Genomic DNA, 25,633 nt, shown 5'->3' with positions numbered 1-25,633 from the left:
TGGCAATGTGACACAGGGAGAGCGACAGTACTGTTAATTATTGATAACTCACTTTTCACTTGTCAACATTCATTACATAGATATTCATTACGTAGATAGTCAGAGAATGGATAATTTATTGTATTGTAACTGGGCCCTATGGGTGAGACAGTGGTAAATTCTAAACAGAAACAAAAAGAATTGATGCAACTGTCTTATCTTTGTACTAATCAACATTTTTCTCTTCAGATAATGGGCTCCATGAGAGTGTTATCTTTCATTGCAGATGGGTTTTATATATATTATCCCATGCTGGTTGTCATTCTCTGTATTGCCACTTACTTCAGGTGAGTAATTGACAGATCTGTAATCCTTTGCATTTATTATTTACTTAGCACTGATTTCAAAATATAAGACACTCCTCCCCGCCCCCCAGCTGCATCATCATATTAACTCAAACTATTAAAGATGAGATTGTAGTTCAGTTTAGCATTTTAGAATCTGCAGCTTTTAGATAGCAATACATTTTTAAATGCCTAAAAAGCTGAATGATTCAGTAAAATGTTGAACCATTCACCAGAGCTCAGCAGTCTGAAAGTGCAAAAGTTACATTAAAAAGTTTTTCACACCATGAATAAACTGTTAAATCTACTTAAAAACAACCAGATTCTCTCTCAGAGCAAAGAACAGTTGTCACCATGGAGAGAGCGCAAAGATGGTTTCAGGCCTCCTGATTCCAGGGTCAGAGCAGTCCCCCATAAAAGTTAGAGCAGCCTTCTCATCTGGTTGCCCATGACTCCATGAGGCTGGTTAGCCGCCAGGGGTCACTGTGGCATAAGGATACCTGGGACATGACTCCTGCATTGGAAGCCAGGAGTGAGTTTACATAGGCTCCTCTATAGTAACTCATTCTCATGACTTGTCATCTACATAGAGGGGAATCCTCAATGTTTTTACAGTGGTATCGAAGATCTGACACAACAGCTATAATTTTAGTATTTGTGAGATTACTTCAAGCAGGTGCATTTCTTGTTTTAAGTTATTTGCAGTAGTGATAGGAGGGAACGCTTCTAATAAATTGTAAGCATGCTTCCATTTTGCTGTATTTCATAGATTCTAGGACTGGAAGGGACCTAGAGAGGTCATCGAGTCCAGTCCCCTGCCCGCATGGCAGGACCAAATACCGTCTAGACCATCCCTGATTTAACATCATTGAAAGGACTTTTATGGGCTATTGCACGCCTTTCCTTCACAATCTGGGTCTAAGTACCTCCTTAGTGTACTGAATTTTCAGCTTGCTTACTCAGCAAAATAAATGATATCCTTTTTAAAATGTAGATTGCCAATATGGTAAGCTCTTCTCCCTGCATTTTGGGGATAGCTAACTTTGCATGCTACAGCGCAGTTTGTCTCAGATGATTTTTATGAATTAAAACTTTTCTTTTATCCTTTGTTTTTACCAGCTTAGGAACTCGTTGTTTGAATCTGCTGGGGTTCCAACAGTTCATGGGAGACAATGAGATGACCTCTGACTTCATTGATGAAGGAAAGGAGTTAATCAGAAGAGGTAATAGGGGTGCAATAAATGTATCTAAAATTTTGTGATAAAACTGAATATTGTTTATGGCTTTTTAGTACTTAGTCCCAAAATCTAAAATTGCAAGGATCACTTTATAAACTAAATGTGCTATTTGTCTAAATCCCTCACCTCTCTCAATTTGCACACTATAGGGCTTCATCAGTATGTGAAAGAGTCTAAGGAAACCTTAGATGCTGCAGGAACCAGTGTTTGTGATTCAGTAGGCAGTAGTCTTCTCTTGGAATCAGTACTGAACTAATGCCCCAACTTGGTGGTAAGGGGTAGTGTAGAAGTGAAGTTTTTCACATGAGATCCCAATCTGAGATACCCTTTTGAGTATTTCAGGGCCATTGTGATTCTTAATTAGTTGAGATTTATAAAGCTGAAATCTTCAGATGGAAGGTGCTATAATAATGTGTCATCAGTTTTTAATAAGTTACATAAAGACTGTGTACATCAATCATAAAGTATAAGATGAAGTTATTTGTACTCAATTTTTATTGGAAAGGTGCATGCACCGCCACCCTTAAGCAATTATGGCACCAGGCATTTTACAGAGACTCTCTTTTGAAAGGACCCTTAAACATCCCATCGTTAAGTTTACAGAGCTAAATATTGTCATTGTCCCATTAGTTCATTTTTAGAACTGCCAGACCTTCAATCAAAAACAAAACCCTTGTGTATTTTAGGTAACATTTTAGTTTCTCTTTGACAGAAATCCTTCCGTCTGGCACATCATTGAATAATTCTAAAATTATATTCTTCTTCCCTGCCCCATCTGTTGATCTGCCATGTTATTAAATATTGGGAAAGTTCATATTAAGCTTCATTCAAATTTATCAAAAGTAGGCAAGTAGTTAATTTAAAACTTCAATGTTTTTCCTCAGGTAGCCCCTTCTTCATGAAAAATGTATTGGTTTTGATTAAATTTAATCCCTTTAAGAGTATTGGTAAGAATTTTATTCCAGTGCCTTTTTTAATCCTTGCTGCTTTAACTGTTTATAATCACTGATGGTTTTTATTACTCTTTAGTTAAATAAAAATATTGTTCCTTTTCTAGAAAAAAGAAAACGGCAAAGGCAGGAAGAAGGTGAAAATAGAAGAAGGGTATGAGAATATTTTAGAAAGTATTATACTAATTTTCTATGTACTGTATGTTGGTATGTATTACAACTTTCCTTTAGGACCTGGGTTTTCGTTCCATTATAACACTGGTGTGGAATTTGACATATAAAGTCATAATCCCAGAATTAATATGTCTATCCCCCTCCAGTCAATTCATTATTGTAGTCTGCAGGAAATTATTACCCCGGCATGCTTTTCAAACTCAAATACTTTCTTTTTTAAATTCAAAATGAATTAAAAATAGAATCTGGTTTATTGCAAATCTGCAGCGCTTAATTTTACATGTTCTCTTCATGTGTTTGTGTTATATTGTCACTGCACTTAAATTGACATGAAACATTTTGGTCTTACCAGACCATTTTCAATTAATGGTTCAGAAAGGTTGGGTGGTTTTTATTCTGCAGACTAGAACTGAAGATCTTGCTCTGTTATAAATTGGTATATTGTCTTCAATGGAATTATGCCAGTTTACACCAGTTCAGGATCTGGAACCACTGAGCTGAATTTGAGCCATATTGAATGTAATTAAATAGTTTCCAATAGGTTTTAATAGAAATTGAATCAGACCCTTCCTCTCTTTTACATAAACCAGGGGTTCTCAAACTTCATTGCATCACAACCCCTTCTGACAACAAAAATACCAATGGAGGGGGGAACCAAAGCCCAATGGCTTCAGCCCCACGCAGGGGGCCTGTAACCTGAGCCCTACCACCCAGGGCTGAAGCTCTCAGGCTTCAGCTTCAGCCCTGGGCGGTGGGGCTCGGACTTTGGCCCCAGGTGGTGGTGCTCAGGGTTCAGCTTTATCCCCAGAAAGTCTAATGCCAGCCTTGCAACCCCATGAAAACGGGGTCACCACCCACTGTGGGGTCCCGACCCACAGTTTGAGAACCGTTGATGTAAACTCTAATACGAAAATATTAAAGTGACGAGAACTTTTACTGTAAGCATCATATAACTCTGTGGCTATTGTATTATCCTACCAACAGGTGGAGGAAGGAACCAAAAAGTAACATCTCATTTCTACTGCATAGACTATAGAGATATTGAGCATATTTTGTACAAATAGATTTATACATAATTAGTATAACTATGATACTTACTTTTAAAAAACTAATGGGGGGAACACTTGCTAGTAAAATATATTTTAGAATGAAAGGGCACATATTTATTAAAATTTTGTCAATTGAAGAAGACACAGGCACGCAGTCTCACAGCGTGTACTCAATAACACCTAATGTATAAACACCTATGTTACTGCTGCTCTAGTTTATTGTGTGAGGGTGAATATCTTAAGACAATGGATCTAGAATTTCAGAGGATTCCAGATATGATCCGAGTAAGTAACTTTGTTCATATAGCTGATGGGGTGTATTTTTTTGTGTTTGTTTTTGGATCAGGAATGGAAAGAGCGATATGGAAACAGCCGAGAAGATTCCACTAGAAATAGAAATGTTCACCCAGACCAAAAAGAATCTAGTTTCTCAGAGACCAACACAAGCAGACGTAAGTAATACACTTTTTTCTATACTTTCTTAAAACCTTCACTACCATAATTATAAAAGTAGCAATAATTTCTTTTCTGCTTATCATCTCCGCATGCTGAGTTTACCCCTTCTTGTGTCATGAAGCCATGCTGTTCGCTCCAGGAGGGACAGTAGGTCTCCACGGGGCTGGCAATCTTTGACATTTCCTCTTTCCACTCCATGGGGGAGGTTCTGAGAGTAGTCACAGATTCCTAGGTCAGTTATTGGACTCTGATTTGACCTGTAGTCCTTATGATTTGAGCAGCTCTTCTCAGCTGTGGGATTGACAACAAAGTGCTACACATATGGCTAAATCAGCACTGCTGCAATAGATGCAATAGTTTTGATTTGACCCGCTAAGTCGATGGGAGAGCACTTTGCCATCGACATCTGTACGCCAGCTCCCTGAGAAGCGTAAGATAAGTTGGCGGGAGAGCATCTCCCGTCGACACAGCATGGTATAGACCAGGGGTAGGCAACCTATGGCATGTGTGCCGAAAGCGGCACATGAGCTGATTTTCAGTGGCACTCACACTGCCTGGGTCCTGACCACTGGTCCGGGGGCCTCTGTATTTTAATTTAATTTTAAATGAAGCTTCTTAAACATTTTAAAAACCTTATTTATTTTACATACAACAATAGTTTAATTATATATTATAGACTTCTAGAAAGAGACCTTCTAAAAACGTTAAAATGTATTACTAGCACGCAAACATTAAATTAGAGTAAATAAATGAAGACTCGGCACACCACTTCTGAAAGGTTGCCGATCCCTGGTATAGACACTGCTTTAAGTTGACCTAAGTCAACTTCAGTCGGCTTCAGTTACATAACTGGAATAGTGTAACTTAGGTTGACTTACAGCTTTAGTATTGACCAGCCCAAAGTGGATTGTTTTACTGTGTTCCGAGAGGTAGGGATGCTTGCAATTTTTTACAGACTCTAAGATTTTAAAATCTGTAACCCTTCTAGTTGCCCAGATAAACTTTCAAATGTATGGTGTCACAGTAATTAGACTTACAGAATATTAATTCAATGTACTGAATATATAACCTATTATACAAACTCGTAGTTTACATTTTTTTATAATGTGTGAAACTACCATATGTTAAATCATTTGAAGTTATGTATTTCTTGAGGGAAAATAGTAAAATATTGGTCAAATTTTCAATGTCCAGGTAATTAGTTTTTATGCTTACTGGAGAGTTTTACCCATCTTTTTTTTTTTTTTTTTCACTTTTACATATTTCTGAATTTTTGCATGTTTTACTGTTTGCCCATGAGCTTCTCAGAGCTGAACACAAATAATGGTATGCTAATTCATGAAACAGGAAATACAGCTGACCCATCAATACAGTGAAACTGAGTATGCACAAAGTGCTATTAAATCAATAAAGTAAATATATTGAGTAGAGAGAAATAATTTCCCTATGTAACTACTTTCAGTTATACTAATCTTACATGTAACCATTATAGCTACAAATTTTGAGCAAGAAATGTGGTGGGTTATCATTTCTCACCCCCCGCCCTCCCCCATAGTGATTAACTGAAATTATTTTAATGACACCCAAATAATATGCAGCGTTCCAATATTATAACAGGAGGCGCACAAACTGGTATTGTGAAGAGTGCATAACAGATTGCCTTTTAACACTTGTTCCCAGTCATTCATAACTTTTTGAAACTTTGGCTTTTTGGGTTGATTATTTTTTTCCTGGCATGGTCTTTACCCAAATGTTTGGTTTGGATTTGATTTGGCATTTGTAGTTTCAACCAATATTGTCTAACCACTTTTGAATCATGGTGTAGGAGGAATATATTTTTCCAATTACAAAAGCTCATAATTTTAAACTCTGTGTCAAAATAGGTCTAATTGAAAAGTACCTTGGAGTTTTCTGGTGAAACTGGGTATATATTTGGCAAAGGGGTTGGCCCTTTTGAAAAACTGCAAGCGGTACATCAGAGTGAGTGCATTTTTCGCAGGGGTACTGGTTGGAACTGTGAGCATCCAACTAGAATTAGCCAATTATTGAATCTAGCTATAGTCAGGCTTACTTTTTGAATGACTTACAAGTAATGTGCATATTATGTTTGTTTCTTAGAGAGAGAGCATTTATAAGACATAAAATGTTAAGATGTTTAATGATAATTGCTTATTCTATACTTTTTTTTTTTTTTAATTCAGCCGTGTCTAAGTATACCAGGTCAAATGGCAGGACTGAAAGGGATAGAATAGAACTCCTCCAAGATGCAGAACCTTTGGATTTTAATGCGGATTCAGTTAGTGATGATCCTCTTGATCATCCTCTTGACTCAGGAAGGTGAGGAATTTTCAGTTTTATCTAAATGAAGTGTTCGGACTTATTATTTCTTTGATCCATGGCACCTATATCCAGTTCACAGGCATATCATTGATAAACCGAATTCAGAATCTTCCCTAGTGTTTGTGTCTTAAGATGACTAGGGCAGTATTTGAAACCACTTGAAAGTGCTGGTGATTCCCTCTCCATCTCCCAAATGCCTAATGGGTAAAAGTTATTTATTTCAGTCAATATTTTTGATTTATACGTAAAATAAATATATTGGATACATGTGAAAAATATATTTCATAGAGGCAAAAGTGAAGGAGTCGGTGTCTGTGAAATCCTGTAAAGAATTAAGGACATTGCATGGGCGGACTGTGGCTCAGCTGATTGTTTCCCACATTGCTGGTGATCTGTAATTCACAGATGGTGAAGCAAAAAAGGATAACTGATTGTGTTGGAGAAAATCAACAAGTAGCCATGCATTTTTGCTGTTCAGTCATAGTTACTAAGTTCACATGCATCAACTTTGCATAAGTTCACATGAGGAGAAATTCTGGCACTATTGAAGTCAATGGCAAAACTCCCATTTTTTCAGGGTCAGGATTTCATCCACAATGGGTACCTAATTATAGTCTTGTAAGTTACTAAATTTGTTTACAACCCTGTGACCAAAATTTTCAAAACTGTGTCCACACCTTGCTAGAAGACACAGGGCCAAATTTTCAAAAATCTCATAACGTGTAAGTATGCTATTGAGTAGTAACTCATTAACTTGTACTCTCTAACCCAGCGGTTCTCAACACGGCCCCCTGGGGGTCTGCAAGCCCTTTCAAGACGGCTGCAGGGCCCCCCAGCTGAAGCCCCAGTTCCCGGTGCCCCCAGCAGGGCTGAAGCCGGGAGGCGCCAGGCTGAATCCAGGAGTTGCGAGCCCTGGTGCTCCCTGTGCAGCAGAAGCCCTGAGCCCATGGGCAGAGTTGGGGACATGGAGGGCATTGCCCCTCTCCCCCCCCCCCCCCCCCCCAACTGCCACGCAAGAGCACAGCAGTGCCAGGGGGCAGCTCCACACCTTCTCCCCGCCCCTGCCCTCCCACCCCCACCAAGTCGGAGGTGGGAAGCCGGAGCCAGGCAGTGCGGGGCAGCTGTGGCTCTGGCTGGTGCCATGGAGCAGGCAGCGGCAGCGTTCCCTCCTCTCCTGTTGGTTCCCCAGGTTAATGCTGCTCCTCAGCTCCAAGCCCCCTTTGCTCCCGCAGAGGCAGCCGGTAAGAGCCCCCCGGGTGGGGAGACCCGACTCCGTGGCTGGCAGACCCCTCTGGGAACAGGGATCCCAGGGGAGTCCTCCCAGCATACAGCCCCTAGCACCCCTCTCCCTGTACCCTGAGCTACACCCCTGCCCGCACACACCACCTAGTACCTCTCTCCCTGCACCCATAGCCACCCCCTGTATGCACAGCCCAAGGTACCCCCTCCCTGCATCTTGAGCTATCCCCCGTCTGCACACGACCCCTCCCTGCACCCTAAGCTGTTCTCAGACTTTTTGAGCTGAGCCCCCCACCTTTTAGTTATAATTTTTGTTTGCGTGCGCCCCTCCCTTCCACCCCAGACAGGCTGGATGGCCTGCTGAGGTGAGTCAGGGGATGGAGGTGGTACTCCCTCCCTGGACCCCGTCATGTGGAGGTGTCTCGAGCCCCGCTGGCCCCCGCCCCCACAAAATAGAAGTCAAACTATGTCTATGCCCAAGGTCCCTGCCTCAAGGGCTCCCCTCCCCCGCTGGGCCCTGGAGTTTTTATAGCATGTCAGGGTGGGCCTCAGAGAGAAAAAAGTTGAGAACCCCTGTTCTAACCCATGCATCATATGATTTACACATACATAATTCCTGCACTGGTCAAATGAACACAGGACATTATATAATGCATTATTTCTGCTTCTTTAATGTGTGTTTTCACCTACTTGCCAAACCTGTAAAATTCAGTAATTTTCAATGGGTCTAGCAGCCAGAATGAACTAGACTCTAACACACTTGTTTTAAAACTTAACCAATTCTGTCTAAGCAGTAAGAATTTTTTCTCACACCAGTGAAAATCAGGAGTAATTCCATTGAAACCACACTAGTTAAAACCAATGTCCGGGTAGAATCAAGCCCTATGTCTTTTCCATGGCAACCGTTTAAATTATCTTAAAACATATAGAACAGTGCAGGTCCCTGCTTTGGGTCTATTCAGGATTATTACAGAGAGAAAAACACAGTTGTGATGATCTTTTGAATATATTTGTGTTTTTAAGTCTTCATATATTTGGCTACCAATTTGGGGAAACATATTCTTTTTCCCTCAAAAGCTGCTATTCACCTTTTAATTAGGGTTACCATATGTCCGGGTTTTGGGTCTTTAAATAGCCGTCCGAGGGGAATTTGTAAAAAGCTAAAAATGTCCGGGATTTCCCCCCGGACGGCTATTTAAAGACCCAAAAGTGCTGACAGGGCAATCGCGCTGGGGGAGCCGCGGCAAGCCGGCGCCACTCACCTTTCCTCCCTGGGGCAGCACGCATCTGAGAGCTCCTGGCCCGGCAGTGTCAGCCCAGGGGGCCCGCCGCCCGGCCGGCAGGAGCCTGCAGAGCGCAGCCCTGCCCCGGCACACAGAGAGGCAGCGAGGAGGTCTTACTCCCCTGCATGCTGCAGCGGGGCAGGGCCTGTAGACTCGGGCAGAGAGACCCCCTGCCCCTGTCCCCCTCCCCTCGACCCAACCCAACCGTAGGAAGGAGCCAGAGGGACTGGGAGGGACCTGCCTGCTGGGTGCTTCCTGTGAGCCGCTCCAGGTAAGTACTGCTGGGCCCACTGGCATGTCCCTCTGGAGGGGCTCCCCTCAGCCCCACTGCCCTCAGCCCCCACCCTGACCCTATTCCCTCAGCCTTCCTCGCAGTGTCCCTCCCCTCCCCCTGATCATCTCACCCGACCCACTGCCCTCAGCCCCCACCCTGACCCTGTTCCCTCAGCCTCCCCCGCAGTGTCCCCCCTGTGCCCCCACCCTCAATCCACTGCCCTCAGCCCCCCTGACCCTGTTCCCTCTGCCTCCCCCACAGTACCTCCCCTCCCTCCCCCCCAAAAGAAGGAAAGTGAATACTAAAGCCCTCACAAAATGCAGAGGCTTTTCTTAACCTGAGCACTGAAAAAGAGAGACCCTGCATGGGTTTGAAAGTGACAAGAGCCTAGCGACTGACCAGAGCAGCGCCAGGTTTGAAGTGACGAGGAGGGTCTGTGTCATGAAGTCTGCATTTCCACTGAGGACTCTTCCATCACCAGGGTAGCGCTGGTGCAGGTCTGCCACCCGGCACAGCAATGCTGAGAGGTGCCAGTGTAGACCCGACCCACTGCCCTCAGCCCCCACCCTGACCCTGTTCCCTCAGCCTCCCCCGCAGTTCCCCCTGTACCTCCCACCCCAAACCCACTGCCCTCAGTCCCTGCTCCCGTTCCAACAGCCTCCCCCACAGTCCCCCTGCTCCCCCCAACCCACTGCCCTCAGCCTTGCCCTACCCCAAATCTCTTCTTCAGCCTCCCCTGTCATCCCACCCTCATCACTCCCCCTGCTGTCCCATCCCCTCAACTTCCCCCATTCCAGTCCTGCTCCCCTCTCTCATCCCCTCCAGACCCTGTCCCTCTCCCCAACCCCCCGACCCTCCCCAGCCCAGCCCCATTGTCTCCCCTGCCCTGCCCCACACAGCTCTCTACCCTGTCCCATTCATGCTCCCCTCAGCCCCTACCCTACTCCCCCCCCCCCCCATCCCAGTCCTGTCCCATCCCCCTAAGTCCCCCCCCCCCCCCCCCACAGTCCGAGTCCTGTCCCCCTCAGTTCCTCCACCCTGCTTCCCCCGGTCCATCCCCACACACCCACCGACTCCCTCGACCTCACTCCCCCCAATCCCACTGCCTGGACCCACCCCCGTCCCACTCAGGACATGCATGAAAAAGAAGCAATGGGCTTAAATTGTAGCAAGGGAGATTCAGGTTAGACATTAGGAAAAACTTCCTAACTGTAAAGGTAGTTAAGCACTGGACAAATTACCTAGAAAAGTTATGGAATAGCAGTCATTGGAGTTTTTTAAAAGGTTAGGCAAACACCTGTCAAGGATGGTCTAGTTGTTATTACTCAGTCCTGCCTCAGTGCAGGGTTTTGACTAGATGACCTGTTGATGTCCCTTCCAGTTCTACATTTCTGTGATTCACATTGAATTGCCTTGTGCCACTGTCTAGTAGTAGTGGCACACAGTTCTCTGACATGCAGGTTTATAAAATTGTAGTTAATATACAGTTTAGAGCATAGCAATTTTAAAGCTCTGCATGTTCAGACCAACTGAGCTGAAAATTGTGATCTTGTATTCAAAACTTTTAAGATGTGGGCTGAAATAAAATCAGCATGAATTGCTTAACAATATCAATGGAATCAGCATTGCGCTGCTATATATTGTAAAACATTACAGTGACATCTTGCAAGTATTACATAGCATGTCGCCTTGCCCAAGTGGTAACTAAGCATAACATTTTCCTGTTTCAACATTCTTAACTTGTATCCCTCCTAGAAGTTGTTTTTTTTCCAAACACTGAATGCTGCTAAGTAATGAGTTTTAACAGGTTTTTTTTCTTTTAAACCACAGCACTGAATGTTGTTCTAAAATTGTTTTCCAAATATTCTTAAACTCCCAGTTTATCCCCCCCAATGTTCACTGTGAAAAGTATTGCAGATCTAATAATAATATTTGGCACTTTTGTAATTCATTGTCCGACATGCGTTTTGTCCTCTGGTGATTTTTAGAGGATAACTGTATAGCTACCAGCTAAGGGAGTTATATCTTGAACTCAAGTAGTAGAAGCTCGTGCTTTTAAGTCTGGATGGCTCGGGTTCAATCTTTGGTGACTAGCTATGATGGAGGTTGCTACACTTATAATCCCTTTAATCAGAAGTTCTGAATATGCTTTGTTGTAGGCAGAACTAGCCTATAGTTAAGCAACCGAAAATTTAGAATGGGAAGTGTTGAAATGTTGGGAAGCCTTATAATTTTGCCAATCTGGAACAAACATCCCATCTGAGGGATGGGGGCGGGAGAGAGGAGAGTGAGACAGGACTAGGAAACTGGGACAAGGAATCCAGAGCAGTAGTGGGGGGCAGTTGAAATCAGATGAGGAGCTGAGGCGGGTTAGACAGCAATAGGATAGACATAGACTGGAGGGGACGGGGAAGAAGGGTCTTTGACTGCTCGAGACCACTCCATTCTCTGAACATTTGATTCGCGGGAAGCAGGGGAGGGGGAGGAGCAGGGGGTGGAGCGTTCAGGGGAGGGGGCGGAGTTGGGGTGGGGACTCTGGGGAAGGGGCGGAGTTGGGGCGGGGCCGGGGGCCCTTGGAGTGTCCTCTTTTTTCCAGGACTGCAATATGGTAACCCTATTTTAATGGTCTTGGGTGGTGCTATTTCACTGGATATTATGTAGACTCTTTTTTGCTGCTCATCCAACCTGAAAACTTTCAGATACCAATAAAAATGTGTTTTTCCTTCCAATTTAACAAAAATATAATAGTCTTTGGTTTCTTCATGGCTAATGAGAAAGGTAGTTTAGAAACAAGACCTCCTCAAATATGTTTAAATGTTCTTAGTCACATGATATTTAAAAGATTTAATTTCAGATAGATAACTACCATGTATAAAATTCTTATGCAGGTGTTTGTTAGATTACTAGAATTTCAATTTTAGTGTAATTTTATTGTACAGATTTTTAATATATTTATTTTATTATATATAAGTGAATAAAGCGCATTGGGATCATTCAGGATGAAAATCACTCTAAATGTAAGTTATTCTGCAGTTTAGATATTCCATGTGGCAAAATGGGCAGAATAGATTTCCTTTTAATACACACTAGATGTGATGTTGCTTCTATATGTTACTGATGTTTTCTTTTTTTCCTCTTCTCTGTGTTCTTATGATTTTCTTTATGTATGTCCTACAGGTATCAGTCTGGTGGAAGGTATTTATCAATGTCACGAAGCCGAATATTTGATGATGTCTGATCCCTTCATAGCTTATGAAAACTTAATAGAAATCAAAGTCTGCTACACATTATTTGGAAAACACTGTTTGTAACATTTCTGAACCAAAAAATACCTTTTTCTTTAATAATAAAATTGTGGAAAATAAAGGAACAATAATAGTTAGAAATGCACCTTGTATAATAACTCACTTATCATGGGCTAGAGTATACTTGTATTACACAGGGTGGGGTGTTTTGTTTTGTTGTTCTTGGGGAGGCGATAAAATGATTTAAAAAACCCTTGTTTAGTTAGCTAAAGGTGAATATAGACTAAATTTTTGTACATGCAAATAGGGCTCAAATTGAACTGTAACTTAAGGTTTTGGGATGGTTTTTTGTTGGTTTTTGTTTTGTTTTTAGTTTTGGAAGGAATGGTTTTTTAAAAGATGCTCTGAGAAATATAATGTAGTTTTTAGTCATCCTGAAGTGAAGTTAAATGAATTACTGTATTACATACTGTTATTAAACATCTTGCGATTTGAATTTTTCGCCTGAATCAGAGTCCACTGAGGTGAAAAGTCTTCCATTGACTTCAGTGGCCTTTGGATCAGGCCCTTTATGAGTAGAATGGATCGAATGGCAATTCTGCATACATGCGCTGGCATAAAATGTGGAAGGCTTACACATCAGTCATAGAATTTTGGAATTTTTTCTCTTTCAATATTATATGCAGATAAATGGTAGCATGTGTAATTAAGATTAAATATAAACATAACTATTTTTGCTATCACTGTCATTCAAGCATGTGTGCAATGACAGGAATGCATCTGGTGGCTGTTTAAGAAGACTTTTTACAGTAGTAGCAGTTGAAAATCTTGGTGTAAGAAATTTTAATGTGAAATTTATCAGTTTTAAATTTTAAATGTTACAGTTTTTCACAAACTTCTAGCACAGTGTAAAACTCCTGGAGCTTTCCATTTGAAGAAGTGAACTATGTAGCATGAATCATTATTGGAAAATGCTTTTGACATCCGAACTGCACTGCCTTGCGTAAGGTATCTGTGTTTTTTAAAGTGCCTATATTTTGCAATAATTAGGCTCTTCATTGCAAAAAAAAGAAATGCTTATTCATGCAAATAAACACTATCAAAAATGCCAATGAAAAACAGTGGAAAAAATTCTGTCATGCAAATGATTTTTGGGGGGAAATATGCTCAACTTAAATTTTGCTTTGTTTGCAATTTTCAGCCAAAGTTAGGTTTTAAGTTGACATTTTTTAATCATTTAGGAGTTTTCTCATTGCAAAATGATGGTGAAAGCTGAAGCATTAGATCTCATAACTATTTTTCTTTTTCATAATTGAAAGATGGGCAACTCCTAAAGCATCTAGAAATGGGGTTACACTGAAAAATAGGTTTTCATGGATGAGGTATTCCATTTAGTAATAGTCTGTTTTCTAAAATCTATGTTGTTGTGATTCTAACCTGCTTTAATGAATAATAATTCAGAAGTTCAGAAACTGCTACTTGTAGTGTATTCTCTGCTTATTTACAATGGTTTGAGTAACTATTTTGAAGGATAGTGAAATTCTAGTCCACTTCTATAGAACCCATTACATACATAAATAGACATATAATAGCAGATAAACTCTGAATCCTTTCTTTAGATACATGTACCGTTCCTACTGAAATCAGTGGGAACCTCATTTGCATCCAAGCACATGAATTATCTCTTAAAAGTGGGCCTGGGAGAATTTTTTTCAAAAAGTGTTCTGGAGTTTGGGGAGTTCCTGCTCTTGTGTGTGTTTTTTAACTTTAGAAATCCAGGTCTTGTGTGCCCTGGAAGACTGATCATTGGAGAACTAATGACAGCACCAAAGACTAAAAGCTGAACAATTGAGAGGAAAGAAATTTTTATTCAGACTGTTTAAAAGTTTGTCGGTCTTTATGTTAACACCTGTTTAACTCCAATAACAAACATTTTGGAGAAAGGATCTTTATTAAATTCTCTCTATCCCTCGTCTTCAATCAAAGTATGGTTACTGAAAATACACAGGCTCTTTGGCACATTCTCCTCCTCCTTTAAGTCTTCCAGCAAAACCATATGAGACTAGATTTGGCATTCTTATATTTTTTATTTTAAAAACAATGATACCTAAAGACCTGAAAGCTTGTTTTTAAACTTCATAAAGAAGCCCTCCCAACATCCCCAAAAAGCACAAGCTCTTCATTAATGCATTACAAGTCACATTGAAGGGGATCTGTTCTTCGTTCCACTGCTGTTAAGGAGAGAGAGAGAATAAACTTCATAGAAGGAATACTGGATACTCATGAAGAGCCTGATCCAGTTGGCATTGTGCAAGTAGAACCTAGCCCTACTGAGAGCTGCTCTTGCTATCATTTAAGTCAATGGAAGTTTTCTTTGACTTCAGTGAGAACATGGTCAGACCCATATAATAAGAACATTAACTAGACCCCATGTCTGGATTCCCACTGATAATTTTCAAAGTGGAGCATAAGCATTTAGCCAGGTGATTCTAATGTGAATGGGACTCCAGTGACTAAAACACAGATCCCAACATGGAATTTTAACCCCCTAACTGTGGTGGGAATTTCTTAAGTTTTGTGGTCTACTTCTTAACCCCCTAACTGTGGTGGGAATTTCTTAAGTTTTGTGGTGCAATTAACTGATTGTCTAGGGATTGTCCGTAAAGCACAGGAGTAGTTGCATCACTGATAGGATGTTTGGTATTAAAATGTTGCTTTCAGAGTTTCCCTAGGTTTTGATTGTTAGCTAGATGAATGGGGTGAGATCCTGATACCACTGAAGATAATGGCAAAACTCGAATTGACTTTTAAAACCAACAGTTGGATTTTTAATAAACATTCTTGTACTAATTAATTTACACTCTGTTTGAAAAAGAATCCTGTATGGTTTCCTGTGAATGTAAACTTGGAAGATTTATCAGTGTTACCATTTTGTGAGCGGACACAATTATGTAAGTACATACTGTTTACTGATATAGTAATTTATTTTACTTGATAAATCTCAAAAATATGTACATATTATGTTCCTGCACCACTCACTCAAAATTAGAAAGTCCAAAAATAATGGCATTGTAAACTGTACTATGATTGGGAGATTGAACAATAACATGTATTTATGCTGCCACTACATAAACATACTTATATGCAACTAAAGAGTATGTAAATCATATTTTCTTATAAACTAAAATATCATTATATTAAATTACAAGTAATATACACTTCCTATCTTGCATCATGTTTTTCACACTGCTTGATTTATAATTGTGAAATATGCCAAAAAAGTAGCAAGTTAAATAGAAACTATGTTTGGATGCTGTCATGTCAGTGATATACTAGAAAACCCATGCAAATTTTGAATAATTTTTTTAAAAATCAGAATGCGCAACATAACTACACTAATAATCCAGAAGTGTTGTTTTGTTTTGTTTTTTTAAAGTATGGGTAGAGAAACTGTTACACCTAATTAAACTTAATGTCTTTGCTAGACTTGCAAATCTGTATTATCAGACGTTTAAAAATGTGTGTAGAAATAGCTACATTCTGAAGTGAATTGTGTGCACTTTACTTATATTTGGTCTGGCTTGTAGCATTTAAATGTAGGATATCATTTAACAATTTGGGGAGGAACTATAGAACTTTGTTTTTACTGTATATTAATACCAATATCTAATGTTGGGGCTCGGAAGATATAACATGTTATCCCTGAGGTACGATTTTAAAGTGCTAAGGAAAAAGTCCTTTTGGAACAAACCTTATACTGCTGTAATTCACACTACTGGAGAATGCTTAATGTCTCCTGCATTTGTTTAATCAAATAGACATGTAAATTTAAGTAACTATGATTACAGTAATAAGAGGACTGGAGAAAAGCTGCTATTTTTTCACTATTTATGTTCTTACTATTGCAAAACACAGCCCTAACAATTATTTATACAATTGAAGGTGTAATAATGGTGTTTTTCTACTCCAATTCAGTGTAATTATTATAACCTGTACTTTTATTAAATTAAACCTGGAATATTGTAGCTGTTCCATGAGAACAAGTGAAGGTTTCCTGTTCTTTTCTTTCACTATCACTGTTAATTACTTGAGACCTAATGTGCACTTAAAATATTAGAGATCATTTTATGAAGTAATGATTTTTCTGAAGCTTATGAAAGTAGTTTTCATTGATATATCATTTGATTATAATGAATGAATCAATCTTAACTGTTAACAAAAAAACACTAGTTTTGATGCTCTGTATATTCAGTGTCCTAGCATTTAATTTCTCTAAAATGCAAGAAAGTCATTGCAATTTTTACAGAATATCTTTTTGTAAATAATAGCTTGTAACATTTTGATTGAGATTTTTAAATCCCCTTTCTCTAATGTGCTGTGGAGGGATATCTACTGCCTCACAGCAGTACTATGCCAATACTACTTGTGCTCCTAGCAGATTAGTCTAATCTGAAGTTGAGACACTCCTACATTTCTTCATTCCCTTAATATGGACCAACCATTACCAACAAAACAGTTACACCTTGAACCAAACCCTCACTCTACTGTATTAATGAACTGTTGGTATGAATTATGCTGTATTACATCCAGTAACTTTTGTTTGTTATAAAGCAAGATTAGCGATTATTCTTTGAAACTTCTAATGTAATAGGGTGTGCTCCTCACCATGTTAATGTGTCTAACTAGATTGTAACATGTAAGCGATGCCAATTTTCAACTTTTGGTTATTACTTCATGACTATGTCTTATTAGATGACATACTCGTATGAAATGTAGTAACTGGAGAATGGTGTCTCAGAATTTTTCTCTCTCAAAACTCTTATTTGAATACTTTCATTCCTATAGACCAGCTGTTCTCAAACTGTGAGTCAGGACCCCAAAGTGGGTTGTGACCCCTTTTTAATGGGGTCGGTAGACTTGCTGGGCCCCAGGGCTGAGGGCCGAAGCCCGAGCCCACCACCTGGGGCTGAAACCCGAGGGCTTCAGCCCTGGTGGCGGGGCTCAGGCTTTGGCTTCAGCCCTGGGCGGCGGAGCTCAAGTTATAGGCCCCCCCGGGCAGGGGCTGAAGCTCTTGGGCCTCAGCTTTGGCCCCATCACTTGGGGCGGTGGGGCTCAGGCTTTACCCTCCTGCCCGGGGCGGTGGGGCTCAGGTGTGCTTAGGCTTCGGTCACCCTCTCCTGGGATCGTATAGTAACTTTTGTTGTCAGAAGTGGGTCACGGTGCAATGAAGTTTGAGAACCCCTGGTATAGACATAAGTGGAAGGGCAGGGAATTAATTTATTTCTGTTGCTACCACTTGAGTAATTGCAGACCTTATTCCATTTTCAAATGTGTATCAGGAATAGGCTGTAGGAGTGCTGCTTATGGACAGACTAGCTTTTTATGATACAAGTATAAGTGTGCATAATTTCATGCTGTGTTGTTTTGACCCTCACTGAATTGCAGTTGTTTTTGTGTAGTGTTCTAAATTATTGATGTACTGGATATATTTTTTAATTGTCCGTTTGAATATCTAGTGAAATAAAATTGTTTGCATGAAATAAAATGCATTTCTCAATACTACTTGTATGTGCTTTATACATTCAGACTTGCTCTAGAAATGCTTTTGTTACTAATCTTTTTCAGATAATTCTACTTTTTCTCCAATTAATTGTGAATTGATTTCATTGAGAGTATAACCTTACTAAGGTGCCACAAGTATTCCTAACCTTACTTTGATTTTAACTTCCTTCAAATAGCAGACTAATATTAAACTTACAGGATTTGTATGTACTCATCACACATTTTAAGAGGGGAAGGATACTTCTTGGAATAGTTTAGAGGTATTCTGAAAAAGAACAGTGATACATTCGGTTTGTTTTGTTTTTTCCTGCAGTCCAACTGGTTAAACATAGGAATAAACGGTGTTACTTCCCATCTTCATTGGGAAGCTTTATCTTCCACACTATGATCTTTAAGCTGCTGAAGCATGAAGCTTCCCTTGTAACTCATCCAAAGTGCACTACCCTGTTTCCCCGAAAATAAGACAGTGTCTTATATTAATTTTTGCTCCCAAAGATGCGCTAGGTCTTATTTTCAGGGGATGTCTTATTTTTCAGAAATGAAAAATGCCTTATTATCGGTGGATGCCTTATTATCGGGGAGGTCTTATTATCGGGGGGATGCCTTATATTACAACGAGAGGCAAAACTGTAAGTAGGCCTTATTTTCGGAGGATGTCTTATTTTCGGGGAAACAGGGTATTAAAGCTTGTGATCTGAACCTCTGCTTTTTGCAACGCAGCATCTCCCATGATTCTGATGTATAGTAGGCTGCTTCCTTCCTCTCTGTAGTTCCAGAGGCATTGTGATGTAGTCTCTGCTGGCCATGCCCCCTTTTTCTGGTTTTTCACCAGAATTTCTACCTCCATGGCAGCAGAGTGGTTGTTTGCTTTGCTCCTCACCATTTCCTTTGTCAACTTTTTCAATTAATTTTTCAAGGAATAACATACAACTTTATAATGCTTGTTCCTCTTATTTCTCCTCTTCCCTGGATCAGCTAATTGGTAGACTGATGGTTTCAGCCACCCAGATCCACCACTGTAGCAACCTCCTCTCTTGGACTTCTCAAATAATGGCAGAGCATACGAGCAGGAAGCTGCATAGACTGTGCCAGGATCTCCCTATGTGAAACAGTATTTACAGGTTCTACAGGAGTAAAATTATGCCCTCCCTGTTCACAACAAGCCAACACTTGCATTGCACCTGCATGGGTCTCAAGCAGACTGGTGTATTGGATACCCCACCTGCCCTGAGGAGCCACAACTCCAATGCAGAAAAGCCCAATCAGGAGCTTCCCAGACTTTCAGGAGGAAAGTATAAGGATGAGGATGCTATTATCCCAGTTAGGAGAGTAAGTCCTACAAAAGTCCTGGGCTGTAAGGGGAAAAAACCTTTAAGCGATCCAATGTCCCTCCCAGAACTGATGGGGGTCCTCGGCTCCCTGGGGAAAGAAGCAGGACTCCTAACATCTCTTCCTTAGATGTTTGGCAGAATTTATTAAAAAGCGATTGTCTCACAAGCAGTGGAAATGGGACCCAGAAAGTTAGTATACAGAGGAAGTAGAAGGCTCAAGGCTCTCAATAAAAAGGATCACGATAGACTGTGCCATGCCCATAGCATTGCAGGGTTCCCTGTAAAACAGGCAAAAAGAGCCAAAACACTCTGGAAGCACAAAAATGGAAAGAAGATATAAAAAATCTAAGAAATATTTGTACACGCTCTCCTCTATTGAGGAGGGAGAATTTCCTGATTCAGACTCTGAGCAGGTCAAGGAGTTAAATATGAAGGTTTCCTCCCCCTCCCTCAACAAATTTGATTCTATGTGTAGGAAAATGGTATCTACCATATATATCTAACCAGATGAGATATTGGATGAGAAGCCTAGACCTGCCAGTCTAATGCTAGCTAGAGGTGGCAGTTGTGCTGTACTCTTCCCTTATAGATGTAATCAGGGATGAATGGGAATACCCTGATGAAGGAAAGGGTGTAAGCAGTCGCACACTTAGATACTATAAGATGCAAGAGCCAAAAAACGCCATCACAGAAATATTGAATGTTGATGCTGTGGTGGTGGTAAAGGATATGATGATCCCATCACAAGAGAATTTCTTTCCTAAAGATACATCTGACAGAAAGATGGAGGTTAACTTTAGGAGGGATTTTGAGGCTTCCTTGGCCACTGAGAGTATTCCTGGTCACTACCTGCTTTTCAACAGCTGCAGTGTCTTCTACAACATGCACCCGCCAAACCCTCAGGTACTCATGACAGAGGTCAACCTATTGGGTTGGGGGGGGGAGCACATTGGATCACAGAAATGTAGGACTGGAAGAGACCTTGAGAAATCAAGTCCAGCCTCTTACACTAAGGCATTACTAAGTAAATCTAGACCATTCCTGACCGGTGTTTGTCCATCCCGTTCTTAAAAACCTCCTTGGAAGCCTATTCCAATACTTAACTACCCTTAGGCCTTGTCTACACTACGAGAGTAGTTCGATTTTACTTGCATCGAATTTTTGTAATCGATATTGCAAAGTCGAACGTGTGTGTCCACACTAAGGACAGTAATTCGACTTTGTGTGTCCACACTAACGGTGAAAGCGTCGACATTCGAAGCGGTGCACTGTGGTCAGCTATCCCACAGTTCCCGCAGTCCCCTCTGCCCATTGGAATTCTGGGTGTAGCCGGCAATGCCTTCTGGGTAACAAAATGAGTCGAGGGTGCTTTTGGGAAACTGTCGTCATCCGTCCATCACTCCCGCCCTCCCTCCCTGAAAGCGCCGGCGGGAAATCAGTTCGTGCGCTTTTCCAGTCATTGACAGCGCGGACGCCACTGTACTCCGAGCATGGAGCCCGCTGCGACCATCGCTGCAGTTGTGGCCGCTCTCAACGCCTCGCAGCTTATCATAAAGGTTTCCCTGAGGCAGATGCAGAAAAGTCAGGCGAGGAGGCTACGGCACCGCGGTGATGTCCTGAAGTCTGAGAGTAGCACAGACCTGTCAGAAAGCAGGCGACCCAGCGCCGAGGACATCACAGTGGCAATGGGTCATGTTGATGCCGTGGAACGGCGATTCTGGGCACGGGAAACAAGCACTGAGTGGTGGGACCGCATAGTGCTGCAGGTCTGGGATGAATCCCAGTGGCTGCGAAACTTTCGCATGCGGAAGGGAACTTTCCTGGAACTTTGTGAGTTGCTGTCCCCTGCCCTGAAGCGCAGTGACACCCGGTTGCGAGCTGCACTGAGTGTACAGAAGCGAGTGGCCATAGCCCTCTGGAAGCTTGCAACGCCAGACAGCTACCGGTCAGTCGCGAACCAGTTTGGGGTGGGCAAATCTACCGTGGGGGTTGTTGTGATGCAAGTAGCGAAGGCAATCGTTGATGTACTGCTGCCAAAGGTAGTGACCCTGGGAAACGTGGAGGCGATCATAGATGGCTTCGCAGCGATGGGATTCCCAAACTGCGGTGGGGCCATAGATGGAACTCACATCCCTATCCTGGGACCGGACCACCAGGCCACCCAGTACATTAACCGAAAGGGCTACTTTTCCATGGTGCTGCAAGCACTGGTGGACCACAGGGGACGTTTTACCAACATCTACGTGGGATGGCCGGGCAAGGTTCATGACGCTCGTGTTTTCAGGAACTCTGGTCTGTTTAGACGGCTGCAACAAGGTATTTACTTCCCGGACCACAAAATAACTGTTGGGGATGTGGAGATGCCTATAGTCATCCTCGGGGACCCAGCCTACCCGCTAATGCCCTGGCTCATGAAGCCCTATACTGGCACCCTGGACACTGAAAAAGAACTCTTCAACTACCGGCTGAGCAAGTGCAGAATGGTGGTGGAGTGTGCTTTTGGCCGTCTCAAGGGGAGATGGAGAAGCTTACTGACTCGCTGTGATCTCAGCGAAACCAATATCCCCATTGTTATAGCAGCTTGCTGTGTGCTCCACAATCTCTGTGAGAGCAAGGGGGAGACCTTTATGGCGGGGTGGGAGGTTGAGGAAAATAGCCTGGCTGGTGATTACTCACAGCCAGACAGCCGGGCGATTAGAAGAGACCAGCGGGAAGCGCTGTGCATCCGGGAGGCTTTGAAAGCAAAGTTCCTGAGTGAGCAGGGTAACCTGTGACTTTAAAGTTTGTGTACTGAGAAGCTAAACCTGCCCCCGTTTCTTTACCCAGGTAATGTTGACTATCCTATCCAGTTACATACCCCCTTCACCCCCCCCTCCAACACACGTGTCAAAATAAAAATAGTTCTACTTTGTTAAAGCACACCGTTTTCTTTAATACTGTTTTCGCGGGAATTTTTTAAAACTGGGACGCAGACTGTGGTGCGGAGTGGGTGTAGTGTTGTGACGCGAATGCAGCTTCTAAACTCAAGGATTGACAGGCTCCACTGCGGTGGGATGCTTGTTTCAACGGAGCCTGTCACCCCTCCTGATCGGGACTGTGTGTATGGGGGGTCTATTTGACTTTGTGGCAGGGGGAGGACGGTTACAGATCCCATGCTGTGTGGCTCTGTGATCCTGCCTAAGGACCGGCGCTTAAGATCTGTAACTGCCCTCCCCCGCCACAAAGTCACAGAGCAACCCACCCCCCCCCAACATTACATCAAAACAACCTCCCAGACTAACCGGGGTAACTAGTCACTGCATCACTGCACTGTGTATGTGCCCTGCTGCTGTGCCTGCCCCCGACTATGTACCCTGCCAAAGGAGACTGTCCTGTCCAATTACCAACCCCCTTTCCCCTCCTCCTCCAAAAGAAAATGATTGAAACAGTAGTTAACAGAAACAAATTTTTTATTATCAACTACACATGGCATTGGGAGGTGAAACTTGGACGTGGGCTTGTGTCAGGTGGGAAGGAAAGAACTTTTCAAATTTTGGGAAATGAGAGCCTTCTGCTACTAGAGCGCTCTGCAGGGGTGGAGTGAGACTTAGCAGGGACTCTGCTGCCTCTCCTTCTTTGCACTTTGGGTGAGGTGGGTATGGGACTTGGTGGCGGGGGAGGGCGGTTAGAGATGGACTGCAGCGGGGCTCTGTCTTCCTGCCTCCGTTCCTGCAGAACATCCACAAGGCGCCGGAGCGTGTCCGTTTGCTCCCTCAGTAGTCCAAGCAGCGTTTGAGTCGCCTGCTGGTCTTCCTGCCGCCACCTCTCCTCCCGATCCATGTTGGCTTGGTGCATTCGGGTCAAGTTCTCCCGCCACTGGGTCTGCTGTGCTGCCTGGGCTTGGGAACAGGCCATAAGCTCAGAGAACATGTCCTCCCGTGTCCTCTTCTTCCTACGCCTAATCCGCGCTAGCCTCTGGGAGTGTGATTCCAGGCTAGGTTGTGAGACAGTCGCAGACGGGGCTGTGGAAATGGGGAAAAAGGGAGTGAATTCCTAAGAAAGATAAATGTAGTTGTGAACAAAGAACATAGTCTTTCTCTGTGAACAAGACCATGCACAGCACCTTTCACATGCGCACTCAGCACAAGATCGAATTCTCGGCCTTCGCATTCAGTGCCTGGGGTCTTGAACAGCAAATTTGAGAAGCGAGGCAGCACAACGGAATTTCTGTTGCAGGCAGACATGGTAAGCCGTACACTTGTGGCAGTTTAAAACTTTTATATTACCACTGGCCTCATTTCACATTTAAAGCAATGTCAGTCCCTGCTGCCAGCAATCCGGCAAGCGGGAACTCTGCCCCTGTCCCACCCCCTCGCGGCTGTCCCCGGGAACGATCCCTTTCGGCTGCCCCTCTCCCGCCTCCATCGCGTGGCTGCAAACCAGCGGTTACAGTTCTGTAAAGGAACGGGAAAGCAGTCCCAACACTAACATTCCCCTACCTAATTAAAAGCAGGTCACCATGGCCGACATCACCCTGATGAGGATCTCCGAGAGCGACAAAGAGAGAATGCTCCGGGAAAGCCTCCAAAGACCAGGGCCGTATGCCGCCCTGCTGTGCAGAGCAATGATCCCCGAGTACTTGATAATCTCGTGGCGCGGCAACGTGTCGTACTTCGGAGGACCCAATAAGGCCGCTCTCCCCAAGAACCTCATGCAACGGCTTTCAAGTTACCTCCAGGAGAGCTTCATCGAGATGTCCCAGGAGGATTACTGCTCTATCCCCGGACATATAGACCGCATTTTACTGTAGCTGCAGTAGCAGGGAATAAACAGTAGAGCGGCTTGTGCAGGACAATCACTGAAAACCGGACATTGCTAGATTTCTTTTCAAAACTTGCACTGCCCCTTACTAAACCGTTAAGCGCCTAGGGCACACTAATCATGAACAACCCATTCTTTTAATTGTTAATATTCCTGTTTTGTTAAAAATAAATGTTTAGATGTTTACAACACTTACTGGCTGATCCTTCACCAGATTCTGTGTCCGGGGTAACGGCTGGGGACGCTTCGTAGGGGATCTCTGTAAGGGTGATGAAGAGATCCTGGCTGTCGGGGAAATCAGCGTTATGAGAGCTGCCGACTGCCTCGCCCTCCTCATCTCCTTCCTCATCTTCCCCGTCCCCTAACATGTCCGAGGAACCGGCCGTGGACAGTATCCCATCCTCAGAGTCCACGGTCACTGGTTGGGTAGTGGTGGCGGCCGCACCGAGGATGGAATGCAGTGCCTCGTAGAAACGGGATGTCTGGGGATGGGATCCGGAGCGTCCGTTTGCCTCTTTGGTCTTCTGGTAGCCTTGTCTCAGCTCCTTGATTTTCACGCGGCACTGCGTTGCATCCCGGCTGTATCCTCGCTCTACCATGTCTTTAGAGATCTTCTCGTAGATCTTTGCATTCCTTCTTTTGGATCGCAGCTCGGAAAGCACGGACTCATCGCCCCACACAGCGATGAGATCCAAGACTTCACGATCAGTCCATGCTGGGGCTCTCTTTCTATTCACAGACTGCACGGCCATCACTGCTGGAGAGCTCTGCATCGTTGCCAGTGCTGCTGTGCTCGCCACGATGTCCAGACAGGAAATGAGATTCAAACTGGCCAGACAGGAAAAGGAATTCAAATTCAAATTTTCCCGGGGCTTTTCCTGTGTGGCTGGTCAGAGCATCCGAGCTCGCACTGCTGTCCAGACCGTCAACAGAGTGGTGCACTGTGGGATAGCTCCCGGAGCTATTAGCGTCGATTTCCATCCACACCTAGCCTAATTCGACATGGCCATGTCGAATTTAGCGCTACTCCCCTCGTTGGGGAGGAGTACAGAAGTCGAATTAAAGAGACCTCTATGTCGAACTAAATAGCATCGCAGTGTGGACGGGTGCAGGGTTAATTCGATGTAACGGCACTAACTTCGACATAAACGCCTAGTGTAGACCAGGCCTTAGAGTTAGGGAGTTTTTCCTAATCTCTAACCTAAATTTCCCTTGTTGCAGATTAAGCCCATTACTACTTTTCCTGCCTTACTGAACATGGAGAACAATTGATCACGTCCTCTTTATAACAGCCCTTAACATATTTGAAGATTGTTGCCAGGTTCCCCCATAGTCATCTCTTCTCAAGTGTAATCATGCCTAGTTCTTT

At 43.0% G+C, this 25,633-nt stretch overlaps 1 protein-coding gene across 2 annotated transcripts in view; it reads left to right on the top strand.

Moving 5' to 3' along the window:
* LMBRD2 (LMBR1 domain containing 2) overlaps positions 1–15,719 on the top strand; it is a 49,776-nt gene extending 34,057 nt beyond the window's left edge. For both annotated transcript variants that reach the window (XM_065598868.1, XM_005306914.3), the window contains 6 exons: positions 229–326; positions 1,443–1,546; positions 2,619–2,665; positions 4,081–4,186; positions 6,392–6,527; positions 12,504–15,719. In XM_065598868.1, coding sequence (XP_065454940.1) covers positions 229–326; positions 1,443–1,546; positions 2,619–2,665; positions 4,081–4,186; positions 6,392–6,527; positions 12,504–12,564 — 552 coding nt within the window. In that variant the 3' untranslated portion in view covers positions 12,565–15,719. The remainder of the gene's footprint in view (positions 1–228; positions 327–1,442; positions 1,547–2,618; positions 2,666–4,080; positions 4,187–6,391; positions 6,528–12,503) is intronic.
* The last annotated feature ends 9,914 nt before the right edge of the window (positions 15,720–25,633 follow it).

Source organism: Chrysemys picta, chromosome 6 (assembly GCF_011386835.1).
Source record: "Chrysemys picta bellii isolate R12L10 chromosome 6, ASM1138683v2, whole genome shotgun sequence".
In the NCBI taxonomy this organism is placed as follows: Eukaryota; Metazoa; Chordata; order Testudines; family Emydidae; genus Chrysemys; species Chrysemys picta.
The sequence above is the reverse complement of the archived record's forward strand: the minus strand, read 5'-3'. Positions and strand labels throughout refer to the sequence as shown.